The sequence below is a fragment of the Taudactylus pleione genome, unplaced genomic scaffold (genome assembly GCF_031769625.1).
Source record: "Taudactylus pleione unplaced genomic scaffold, aTauple2 ptg000016l, whole genome shotgun sequence".
Taxonomy (NCBI): domain Eukaryota; kingdom Metazoa; phylum Chordata; class Amphibia; order Anura; family Myobatrachidae; genus Taudactylus; species Taudactylus pleione.
In genome coordinates, this window is record NW_028284418.1 from 44,439,781 (window position 1) to 44,452,637 (window position 12,857).

Below are 12,857 nucleotides of genomic sequence, written 5' to 3' on the forward strand. Positions count from 1 at the left end.
AGCCGTGACATCTCTGTCAGAAGCTAGTGTATTGAACAAGGGACTCACCTTTGTTCCAACTAACAACTTCAGACCATTTGAGTGGAAAAAGGACTTATGGAGACTCCAACGTAGTTTGAAACTCAAAGAATTTTATGCTAACACGGAGAATATACTTCCTGCACCAGAGTTGGGGAATATAAGATCTAAGTCATCGTTTGAACCCCAATCACACAATCCTTCAATTAAAAGTTTTATACGACTACTGGACCATGATGTCATGTCTCATCATGATGTGGCCTCAAGTAAACGCCACAACCTTGCCCCAAATGAGTTCCAAGCCCTCAAAGATTTAAGTCAAGACGAGTCTATCGTTATACGACCGGCAGACAAGGGGGGTGCCTTGGTGATTCAAAATATTGAGGACTACAAACTTGAACTTTACCGCCAATTACTAGATGAAGAGGTGTATCATAAACTAGAACGGGACCCTACACAAGACTTCCAACTGGATCTGAATAACTTCTTACAACAAGCAGTGGACAATAATGTCATCTCTGCCAGTGTGAAAAAGAATTTGACAATAGAATATCCTCGGATTCCATTGATATACACGCTACCAAAGATTCACAAGTCCATGACGTCACCACCTGGTCGACCAATAATTTCGGCCAGGGACTCTATTTACAGCAAGGTGTCTAAATACCTGGATTTTTTTCTTCAACCCCTAGTAGCGGCGGAAAGCACTACTCTCAGAGACACTAACATGCTGCTACAGATATTAAATAACATCGGTGTACTCCCTATGGATCTAGTGATGTGCACAATTGACGTCGTGTCATTGTACACTAGCATTCCACAACAACAAGGGTTGAATAGTGTTTGCCAATTTTTACAAGAGCATCCACAATACACGGGTCCTGCCATACCGTTCTTCATGCAGGCATTAGAAAAAACACTGGCATGTAATTATTTTTTGTTCAATAATGAGTTCTTTTTGCAATGTAGAGGGTGTGCCATGGGATCTCCTGTGGCCCCCTCTTTTGCCAACATTTTTATGTTTCAGGTGGAAAAGGATCTCTTTTTGAATAATCCAAGGTTTGGTCCTCATTGCCTTTTATTTTACCGGTATATCGACGATATTTTAGTTTTTTGGACGGGTACAATTGAGGAATTCACAACAGCTATGCAAGAAATTAACACGCTTCATCCTGCCATTAAATTCACATATTTGTGTGATCATAAAGTAGTTCACTACCTGGATGTGGAAATTAGTTTCATCAACAATGAATTATCAACTTGTGTTTATCATAAACCGACAGACTATAATACTATCCTACATGCCCGCAGTCACCATTCTCCGGCCCTGATACGTGGGTTACCTTACTCCCAATTTTTGCGCATTCGACGTATCACCAAGGATGACAATACAGCTAGATTGGAAATTGACAAGATGCTCTTAAAATTTCTACAACGAGGCTACAAAAGGAACAATCTAATAATGGCCAAGAATAAAGTTCTGAGCTTGGATCGGAGGGATTTAGTACAATCCAATCCTCTGACCATAATAGCAGTCGTAATGATGAGACTCAGAAAATGTTCTTTGTTACTGAATTTAATACAGCCAGTACCTGTGTACAACGTACGGCTAAAAAATTGTGGCCGATTATAAACACTGATATCGCTTTGAAACCTCTTTTGAACTCCAAGCTGATGATGTGTCACAAGAGAGGGAGAAATTTGCGAGACTGGTTAATTAAAAGCGACATAGGCAGATATACAGTCTTGAATACTACTCACTTTTTCACCAAACATCCAGGATGTTATAGATGCATTGGTTGCACCACGTGCAGATATTTAGAAACTGGGAGCTATATCTCCCATCCTCGGTCTGGTAAACAGATACCGATTAAGCATGTTGTCACATGCACTAGTAAGTACGTGGTGTACTGCATCAAATGTCCCTGCAGTTTGATGTACATTGGCAAGACGAGTTGTATGTTTCGTGAAAGAATGGCACAACACCGTTCTGCCATTCGTCTTGCACTAAGTGGTAGAGACATAGATCAGCCTGTAGCGAAACATTTCAAAGCGAAACAACATTCCTTGGCATCGCTCACATATAAGATAGTGGATCATATTCCCACCTTGAAAAGAGGTGGAGATCGTGACCGTAAGTTGCTGCAATGTGAGGCCACATGGATATATAATATGGACACGGTTGCACCCAATGGGTTAATGAATCGTTGTCTTTGGCTTGCTTTATATAATGTATACATGTATTGTTTTTCCTATGCTGGTGTTATGTCCTATACAGCAGTTATTAGATTGCCTTTGTAGGGTCTGTCTCAGTTAAGTTATATCATCCGGGTGTCATATATTTAGATCAACCTTGGTAATTTGTGAGTGACATTCTGCAGTCATCCATCCGTTATTTGATGTGACACTTGTATATTTGGGAGTATCATGGGGCGCATATATATTGATTGCCTGTATATGGGAGACAGGATTACTACACTGGTAGTTCATATTGGTATATTTGAATATGTTTCTCTCAACCTACCTGACGGTACTGGCGTTCAGACTGATGTATATTCACTGTTTGTATGATGTATGTTACCATGGTGATTATGATCGACCAATGGAGCGGGAGAGGGGCGGGCACTCGCCGGGCCTCTGCATTGGATACACGTGTCTTGGTCACGTGACGTGCGGGCGCCGCAGGCGTGTGACGTCATCTCTGCGCGCCAACATGGGCTATTTAAGGTGTGTATGTTGTATGTTTTTTTGTATTCTTGAGAAAGGTTGAATAAACCGAAACGTTGAAACATCGTGGATCTGGTATCCTGTATTTGTGACTGAATGACCCGTGAGTGCCGCTCTGCTGTGGGTACATATTTGGGCTTGGAACTTGGTCCTGAGAAGGCACCTGGGCAAGTACATGTTTAGTTTTTGGAGTGCCGGCCTGTCGCTTTGTTTTATATATATATATATATATATATATATATAAAAGTGTCACAAGTCTGCACACTTTAATGATCATGGAATAGTCCCAAAGTCCAAATAGGCAGTCAGCACTCCTTGGCAGTATGCAAAAAAATTTATTTCTAAATCATTGATAAACATATTCATTTCATCTACCATCAGTCCAAAGAACAACAAGTGCAATAGTGCAAAAAGTGAATATAAAATAAATCACAAAGTACTTATCAGTTGATCATCATAAATAGAGAGGATCTGTGGCAGAGGACCGCAGCCCATCGCTACCGATTAACATTGGCTAAAACTGACTGACAGTCTGACCAATATTTGTAATCTAATATACACGTTCAGAAGTTTGAATGGCGGGGCAAGGAGGGGGGGGGGTGTTGGGAGGCGTTGGGGGCAGGGGGGCCCTTCTTACTTTGATAGACCCGGGCCCCACAATTTCTGATGGCAGCCCTGATCACAGATAAAAAACATAAAATACCACTGTTAATGGAAGAAATCTGATTAATATACAAGAACGTACGGTACCAGAGTGCTATAATCAAATATCATGATTGTAGGCACAATTAACGGACTACAAAGGATCTATGATTTAAGGGCCCGATTCAGACCCGGTGGCAAGCGCTGAGTGCTCGCAGCCGGGTCGATGGTGGCCCAGAGCGCATGCGCACGATGACGCTGGCTTCATCGTGCACATGCGCGAGACTCGGATAGCGACGGGCACTCCGTCGCTCCAGGTCTTGCAACAAAGGGGGCGAGCTGTCGATGTTGAGTGACAGCTCGCCCCCTTTGGTGGGTGGGCCGGGGGGTGGCTGCCCAAACGGAGGCGTTCCCATGAGAACGCCTGTCGTTTGGGGGCAGCCCCACTGACATCACAAGTGATGTCAGTGGAGAGCTTCCGGCTCTGTTAGAGCCGAAAGCTCTCTGGTGCTTGCGGCCACAAGACCCTACCACAAGGGTCTCATCGCAAGCCCGATGTCGCGATGGTCTTGACCATTGCGACCATCATCATGGCCGCTCGTTGTAGCTGTGGGTGGTCACCCACAGCTATGTCGAGTGGCCAGGAGGTTGTTCTAAAAAAAAAAGCCCGGCCCTGATTCAGAACAATGTTACATTAAATAAATTCTAGCAATATAGAACTACATTTAGTGAATATATTGAACCAATGGTTAAGTATTTGTTGTGAACAATAACAGATAGTATACTGAATAAAAGGTGAAGCCAGTTATTCAATACGTTAATTGTATAATTGTATAAAACACTCATAGGCAGAATAATAATCACTGCAGAGTAATGAATCTCGAGATAGTTGAAATATTCACCATATAAAGAACTATTACAATGTATCAAAAGGCCAATAAATGTATGAAACAAAATATCAACTCTGCTCTAGGAAATAGCAAAACTCAAGCTTGGAAATAATGAGCAGAGGCAATTACCCCTTGTACTAACAAACCCAGATAAAACGTCTGGATTAGTATCAAGTTACCCAGCGGCCTCATCAGGAACATTTTAACTAACACTTTTTTCTTACTGTATACACTATGGCCCTCATTCAGAGCCGCTCGCTATTTGCGGTCGTTCGTTCAAAAACAAGGGGTGGCTATTCAAATGATCCGTTCGCTCATTGCGGTCTGTTCACGCCTCTAAGTCTGAACGAGCGAGCAAAACTTGCGGTTGTAATTTTGACAAAAACGCCCCCTTGCCGCTCGCACCATACGTCATGTCCGCTATTTATTTGATTAATCGAGTACATCGAACAGCGTATGAACTGCTCGCTATTCTTGTGGTTGGTTTTTTCAACCGCTATTTTGCGAGCAGTTCTGAGTAAAAAAAAACCAAGTGACGTGGTCAATGACGCTGCTGTATTAATTATGCACACCCATAAAACGCCCGCTTTGACCTTTAAACACGCCTGCGTTCTGATCTCCACTCCCCGTTTTCAAGCACCTTCCCCTGTTACCACCCACATACGCCTCATTCTGTCACTCAAAATAGCAGGCACTCGCTATATAGCGAACAAACAATCTTCCGCCGCGCAGACTGGTTCGCGCATGCGTATTAAAATCCGTACGCATGCGCAGTTGTGCAAACATCGCTCGGAGCGAATGAGCAGCCGCTAACGAGCGGCTCTGAATGAGGGCCTATATCTTTAATTTTAAAATACTGTGTTAAGATATACTTTTTGTTTTTAATGTATAAATAAAAGTTATTTTTATTATGACGTAAACATCAACATTACGATAGCCCAGCCCCCCTCTCTTTTCCCAGAATCAACCGAGAGTGCACTCACGAGTCTCACATACTATTTCTTCTTTTTTTTAAATAGTATACTTTGTGTGAGCAGGGTAGCACCATCTCCATCATTCCTTTCCATAAATAAGGAAAGATAAGTATGATTAGGAATTGGTGAATAATCACACCGAAAAATTAAAAGGAAGGGTGAAGACAATTTTAGGCACAACCTAAACTATAAGGATCAGTGCAGATTCTTCCTACATCCCCAAACTCATATTCTAGAAGGTGTTAGATAAATGATAAGTAGAATCTGATTAGCTGCAATGGGCAACATCTCCACTTCTAAAAACCAGCACTTTAGTAAATATAACCCTAAATGTCCCTTAATCCACCTCCACCTCCTCGCCTTTCATAAAATGGTTGAATGGTACAAATTTACCACTAATGGCGAAGGGGCTGATTTACTGTTAAGGAATTATTTCTCCTTTTAACTGGGTGTCCTATATGTTTTGCAACTTTCTACTTACCCTTGTGTTATGCTGTGTTTTATTTTTGCCTACTTTGTTAGTATACTATTTACCCTATAACTTCCCTTTTTCTTTCTATACATTCCCTGTTCCGCATTCCCTTTATTTGTCCTTATATGTAATTTAAAATTTCAATAAAAACTAAATTCTGAACCACCAAGTTTATTGTGTGCACAAAACATGGTACATGTTCAAAATCACCCAGTTGTAATGATTGTACAGTATAATGTTACTTGTCTTATCAGAAATGACAAATCCAGAGGAGAGTATTAGCGGGGTAAGCCATTTTTCTATTTCACCCCTGAGTTTTTCCAACAGATTGATACCAGTATGCGTCGTAGTGAAGCCAGTGATACAGAAAGTAGCTGCCTGTGAATGAGCTGGTGTTGTATGATAGATACTGCTGCTGCTGAAGGCGATACACTCACCCAGTGGGCTGTCACAGTCATATAATCTTTAGTTTGACCAGTGACGCATATCTGTAATTAAGTGGATATTCTGTAGAAGGGCATTTTCTAGGCCAAGAATAACTTTTTTTTTTAACGTCCTGGTACAGTTGAGGAATTATTGTTCTGGTAAAATGGAAACGAGATGGAATTTGGTAGCATGGAAACATACCGCCAACTAATTGCCTAAGACCAGATGCATTGATGTAGGATATTGGACGCAGATCTATGGTAACATAACCGTCATGGCTTCAGAGATCCACTGTGCAACAGGATGGCAGCTGTCATACTTGGTTTCTTTTGCAAATGATTGATCACAGTTAATTGTTGTTTAAAACGACTAGTCTTCTTGGACCCATTCTGTAATAAAGATTTATCCTCAGCAGCAGCAGCAGCCCTGGAGCGCAAGGATTCTTCTTGGGAATCTTGTATAGGGGAGGGGTCAGTTTCTCTTTGCAAACTGGATACAGGACAACCTCTGATCATTAATGAAGAGACTGATGATGGAGTTGTTGGTGGTTGAGTTGTGCTGGGATCTATCCATGCTGCTGGTAGCTGATGCTGGACTGCTTGTTATTATGTTATGGGATATTTCAGATTTTGCTAAATAATTTGCATGAACTCAATGCAAATGACGTAACAGGGAGGAGGTTTCTAAACGATTAACGTCCCTACCTCTACTAACTTTGCCCTCACAAATAGTACAGATGCCTTGAAAAATGTTGTCAGGATTTGGGAAAAAATTGATTCCAGAAGTGGCTTTTTTGGTCTTATGCTCAGGCATGACAATGTCCTTCTTATAACTGGCAAGAACTATTGCCACTGACACAAACAACATCCTCCTCTTTAATTGTATCAATTAATTCTTGTTCAACACATTCATCATCGACATCCTCATTAGCAGCAGATACACAAATATCCCTCTCGTCTGGTTGCAATTCCACAGTAGCATCCTCAATATCTTTGTCATCATCATTACTTTTACTACTACTCATCCTCACATTTGCAGAGGGTTCAGAAATGGAAGGAGTCTTCTCTATGATTACAGTGTCACTAATGTCAGACTCGCACATAGCACTTATAAATGTGTCCTGCTACATGCATGGCACGAGACGTGCATTGACGAGCGTATAAGTGCACTGTGTTCACACCCGCACCTCCATAGGACTGCATGGGGCAATTGCAGTGTGCACCATAGCGTACTGTAGCGTACGCTGCTGCGGGTAATCACATGGCGTGAAGTGTGTGTACATTTGTAGCGTGCTAGCACGATCTGCAAAGATGTAGCTGGACACATCTGTATGGACATCCTTGATACGCCATGATCTGAGCCTTTCCTTGCCACTGCATGTGTTATATGGCATTTTGTCAACTTTATTTTTTTTCGGCAGTAAATTTACCCTTAATAGTTAGAGGTGATGGTTTCTTTACAATAGTTAAGTACTGTTTAGATTTAAGGTTCCCTTTACACCTTCTTTCCCCTTGACCTCCTTTAGTAGATGTTGAATAAATAATATGACTGGCAGCACTAATACTGGGTTACTCCTGCTTTTCTTTCAACTGATCCATGATTGGTTTTATTACACTAGGACAGGAATAAAGCTACTATTGCTGAACTTAACTGTCACAACACCAAGTAAACGAATAATGAGATAGGAAAAGGGGGGATTGTTACCTTTACCATACAGTTTCATTAAAGTACTAGATTTTTTTTGATGCCAGCAAAAATATTTCCACCTAGGATTTTTGATGTGCAGCTGATGGGGACACGACAACACCTACTAAGTACAGTAACATAAGCTGTGTCTCAAAAACACACTATACAAAGTTTTAAAGTTATTTATAAAAGAATGGCATTTTTTTTACACACCAGGAACAGAAAAGTTCTCCTTTGCCAGAATTATTGTTTTGAGGTGCAGATGATGGGGATACCACCGCACACAATAGCTGCCACTGAAAAACATACTATGCAAATTATTTAAATTGTTTATAAAACACTGTCAATTTATACACAGCAGAAAGAGAATAGGTCGACTTTGCGAGAATTGTTTTGGGGTGCAGATAATGGGGGGGATACCACTGCACACAGGGCCTGATTCAGACCCGCTCACGAGCGCAAGACACTCGCACGCGGGTCGATGGTGCCCTACTGCGCATGCGCACAACGGTGGGAGCTCCGTCGTGCGCATGCGCGAGACCCAGCTAGCGACGGGGTAGCCGTCGCTCCGGGTCTCGCACCAAAGGGGGCGTGCTGTCAATGTTGATTGACAGCACGCCCCCATTGGTGGGCGTGCTGGGGGCGTGGCTGCCAGACAGAGGCGTTCCCATGGGAACGCCTACCGTCTGAAGCCGATCCCACTGACATCAGTAGTGATGTCAGTGGGAGTGATTTTGGCTCTGATAGAGCCAGAATCACTCCAGGGCTTGCGGCAGCGATACCCTACCGCAGGGTCTCCGTCGCAAGCCCGATGGTCGCGATGGTCTTGACCATCGCGACCATCATCATGGACGCTCGCTATAGCTGGACCACTCACAGCAATGCGAGCGTCCAAGAGGCCGCTCCATTTTCATGTAGGAGGGCCCTGATTCAGAGCGAGCGCTCTGGTCAGAGCGTCTGGCTGTGAATCAGGCCCACAGTTAGAACAGTAATATACTCTACTTCTCAACACACACTTCCTAAAAGATACAATTTAAATTGAATTAGAAAAGACTGCAGGGATTTTGTTAGACAACAGAAAAGTGTTTTTTTTTTAATTATAATTTTTTTTATAATATATATTATCTTATTTCTTTGGGGTGCAGCTCAGGCACAGCACAGTATTTTTTATACAAATAATCCTGAAATCAACACAGTCTCTGCCCTCATACACAAGTGACAAACAATATATATACTGCAGCGTAGATAGATTTGCTTGTGAAAAAAATGTGCAAGTTCACTTTTTAACAATCAAGAGCCTATTTTTGCAGCATCACACACAGTAGCTTGTTTGCAGTGTGTGTCTGACAAACATACTTTACACAGAGGAAAGGATGCCTGTGGTCACCCTTCCCTCCCACCCCATCTGCACAATCTCACACCCTGTCCACATACTTGCCAACTCTCCCTCATTGTCGGGGAGACTTCCCTGAAATAGCAGCAATCTCCCTGTCTCCCTGAAGAGTCTACCAATCTCCCTCATTTCACCTTACCCCCATTATGACACTATTATATAGAAGAAAAAATAGAGATATATAAATTCAAATGGGATCATTAGTATAATTTCCCTGCATTGGTTATAAGGCACAATGATCCCTACGGTTACATGTATTTTCTGAGAAGTATCAGTGTGTTTTCATCAACAAGTAGATCTTACCAACTGCTTTGGGGCTCATTTACATGTGGATGTAAATAAATTTTATGACACGCCTCTCAGATGTAACAGTACACGCCCACTTTACCTCATAGGTGCTGTTTTCACAATCTCCCTTAAATGCTTTTTCAAAAGTAGGCAAGTATGCCTCTCCATCCACTCTCCTGTGTGAAATGGCGCCTGATCACAAGGGAGGGACTCTTATATGCAGTCCAAATACACGAGATCTGACAATTCTGTGAAAATGACCCCTGTACTTGATAAATACTACTTCAAAGCTAATTGGTTGCTATGGGCAACTTCTCCACTGGTCGACTTCTTTACTCTTTTCACTGCATGATACATACACCCCATAGGGGTCTATTTACTAAGCAGAGGGAAAAGTGATAAGGTGCCAGCCAATCAGCTCCCAACTGCCATCTCACAGGCTGTGTTTGAAAAATAACAGTTAGGAGCTGATTGGTTGGCACCTTATCACTTTTCACTCTGTCTCCTAACACTGCTTAGGAAATAGACCCCATAGTGTCTTAAAATCATTTAAAAATACTACACTACTGTGGGTACCCTTTTTTCCATTTTTGTATTTTTTTTATATACAGTTAGATGCTAACAGTACTATGAAGACACTTTGGGCCATACTTGCCTACCCTCAGGTGGCGCTTCTGGTCACCCGGAGAGGTGGACAAGTCTCAGCTCCGGCCTCCGGTTCCCACTTCCCCAGTGAAGTGGGCGGCACAGGTGGCCAATGACGCAATTTGCATTGTATCACGTCATTATGGCTTCATCCCCAACTCTTTAATGCCGATAATCTCTAAAAATTATAGCTGATTGGTTGCTAAGGGCAACTTCTCCACACTTTAGAAGGTTTGATACATCTCACTGTGACTTTAGACATCCATGACCTGCATAAAATAACACAGGGCCTGATTCAGAGTTGGGAATAGAGAGAGAGATAGCACTTAACTGTGCACCTGGGCAAACCATGTTGCAATGCAAGGGGTGCAAATAATTATTTTTTTTTGCATGTGCAGTAAATACTGCTGCTTTTGTATGTAGCTCACAAATACTGCACAACTTTATTATTAGGCTGCAGTTCAGATGTCAGTTTGGACACCTCCCTCCCACATCTAAATCTCTCTGCACATTTTACATCTGCCCCACCTGCAGTGCAGCATGGTTTCACCAAGATGATCAGTTGAGAGAGATATCTCTATTCCCAACTCTGAATCAGGCCCTCAGTCTACTATTTTATATGGTCATAGATCTGGGATATCTAATGTTCTAATAATTTACAGCAGCCCTGTGCTTCCCTCTGAGCAGCGCCTATGTCATCATAACCACATGCCCCAGGGGGTGGGTGGGCAGAATCCACTCCACTGGTTAACGAGTGTGCAGCTCAGACCATCGAGACTGCGATTCCGTACACATTGGTTCTGCGAAAATATGCAAATGTCACAGCAGCCGGGATTGTACAGGCGCCAGTGGCCGCATCTCTGATCCGTCACATGTGTTCAAACAAACGCCATCGATTGCACATCGGTAACACCTTCGATCCCCTGAGCAATCTTATGGCTCAGAATGTCCATCGAAAGTCAGCCCCCGGAGTTATTGTGAGTGACTGCAAGCCCAGACACAGTCACAGGCACTTGAAGTGGTCGCGACACACCTGTGTTTGACTAGCCACCCCCATTACCTCCCACAAACGCTCACTGACTGTCAATCACTCTGCATCCAAATCCTCACTGTGACCGTCACCCCTAATCCATCGGGTTGCATGCACAAGGGGACTCAGATGCCTACGCAGTACAAAAATAATCTCTCCACTCCGCAAACAATCGGCATTGTGTCCACCTCTGAATCAGGCCCTATGCTTGTATAACTATAAATACCGTATGAGCCCTGATACAAAAGTACTACAAGGATATTAACATGAAGAAGTTCTGTGACTATATCATTCCGTGGACAGTATTATATTATGTTCTCATTGTTTCATGCTTATAGTTTATGAAAAGGTGAGAAACTAAACACTGCTTCAATTTAAATACCATTCACTGACTGCCACATTTCTAAATAAACAATATTGCTAAAACACATGAAGAATATACTGTAGGTTGCACTCAAGGGCTGAATGTTGTCATTATTTTATAGTCATACAAATATTATAATAATTTTGTTCACAGGATACAGCATCATTTACAGTAATTCACATGTGAAAACTATACACTCTCTTACTTTTCATGCATTGCATGTGTAAGTCAGTTGTGTTTATGCATACCATCTTATATTACAGCAGCTGGAGTTCTTAAAGTTTAAATCAGAAAACAAACTTACCGCCCCTCTTTCGAAATCATTGTAGAATGGTTTGTCGAGCAAGTGTTTTTCACTGCAGCCTTTAGTTCCAACAAGAGTGATATAGATATAATCATCTGTGCCTGCAAACCACTGACTGCCTGTGGATACTGTGATAGTATAGGAAGGCATCCTGCTAGTGTCACAACAGTACTGCACAGCTTAGTGCTGACACTGTTCTGTAGTGCTGTAAGCAGTGAGAATGCTTTTGACATGTACAACTATCAGATGGTCCCTCCCCCTAATCTTTCTCTCGAATTGCAACTTCCTGTCTGAGGTTTAAGAATTCCTCTTTTGGCTTACAAAACTCATCGAAAGACACAGTCATTAGCATTTCATAGCATGCTGAAAGAAAATAATACTAGTCCTACATTTGAGTGAGGAATGATCCATTTTCACTAAACACGTTTAAACGATTCTGTCCGTCAGATATGTTTTATTTATACAGAAGCCATTTTTACATTCTGATTTTTCCAAGAAATTCCCTGATTTCAACATCTCCAGATCAATCCACTTAGATTCAATGGAGTTTTATATTTCCTTGTATTCCATGTCAGATGATGAAGACTTTAGTTGAAGTATACAGTATACTATTACCACTGCATTGCAGAACAGATTAGGGGAAAAGAAAGTACAATATATAAGGCCATACTTAGCTACTTTTTTATCTTGCCTACTGGAGATTATTATTATTATTATCCTTTATTTATATGGCGCCACAAGTGTTCCGCAGCGCCTTACATAGTACATAAAACTAATAAGTGAACAAGAAACAAGTAACTTACAGAATATAACAGGGCACGACAAGGACACGATTTATATACATTGCTGCAACAGCGATTAAATCACTCACAATAAGCAGCCGGGAGTTGGCAGTCACGTGATAGGTGCCCTTATGGGGAGTAAGGAGTAGAAGAAAATGTAAAGAGAAGCATATGAGGGAAGAGGTCCATGTTCGTGAGAGCTTACATTCTAAATCT

The 12,857-nt window shown here is 42.0% G+C and overlaps 1 protein-coding gene across 1 annotated transcript in view; it reads right to left on the reverse strand.

Annotated features, from left to right (window-relative positions):
• ALOX5 (arachidonate 5-lipoxygenase) overlaps positions 1-12,040 on the reverse strand; it is a 123,200-nt gene extending 111,160 nt beyond the window's left edge. The window contains exon 1 of the mRNA XM_088475799.1: positions 11,860-12,040. Coding sequence (XP_088331925.1) covers positions 11,860-12,009 — 150 coding nt within the window. The 5' untranslated portion in view covers positions 12,010-12,040. The remainder of the gene's footprint in view (positions 1-11,859) is intronic.
• Positions 12,041-12,857: the final 817 nt, after the last annotated feature.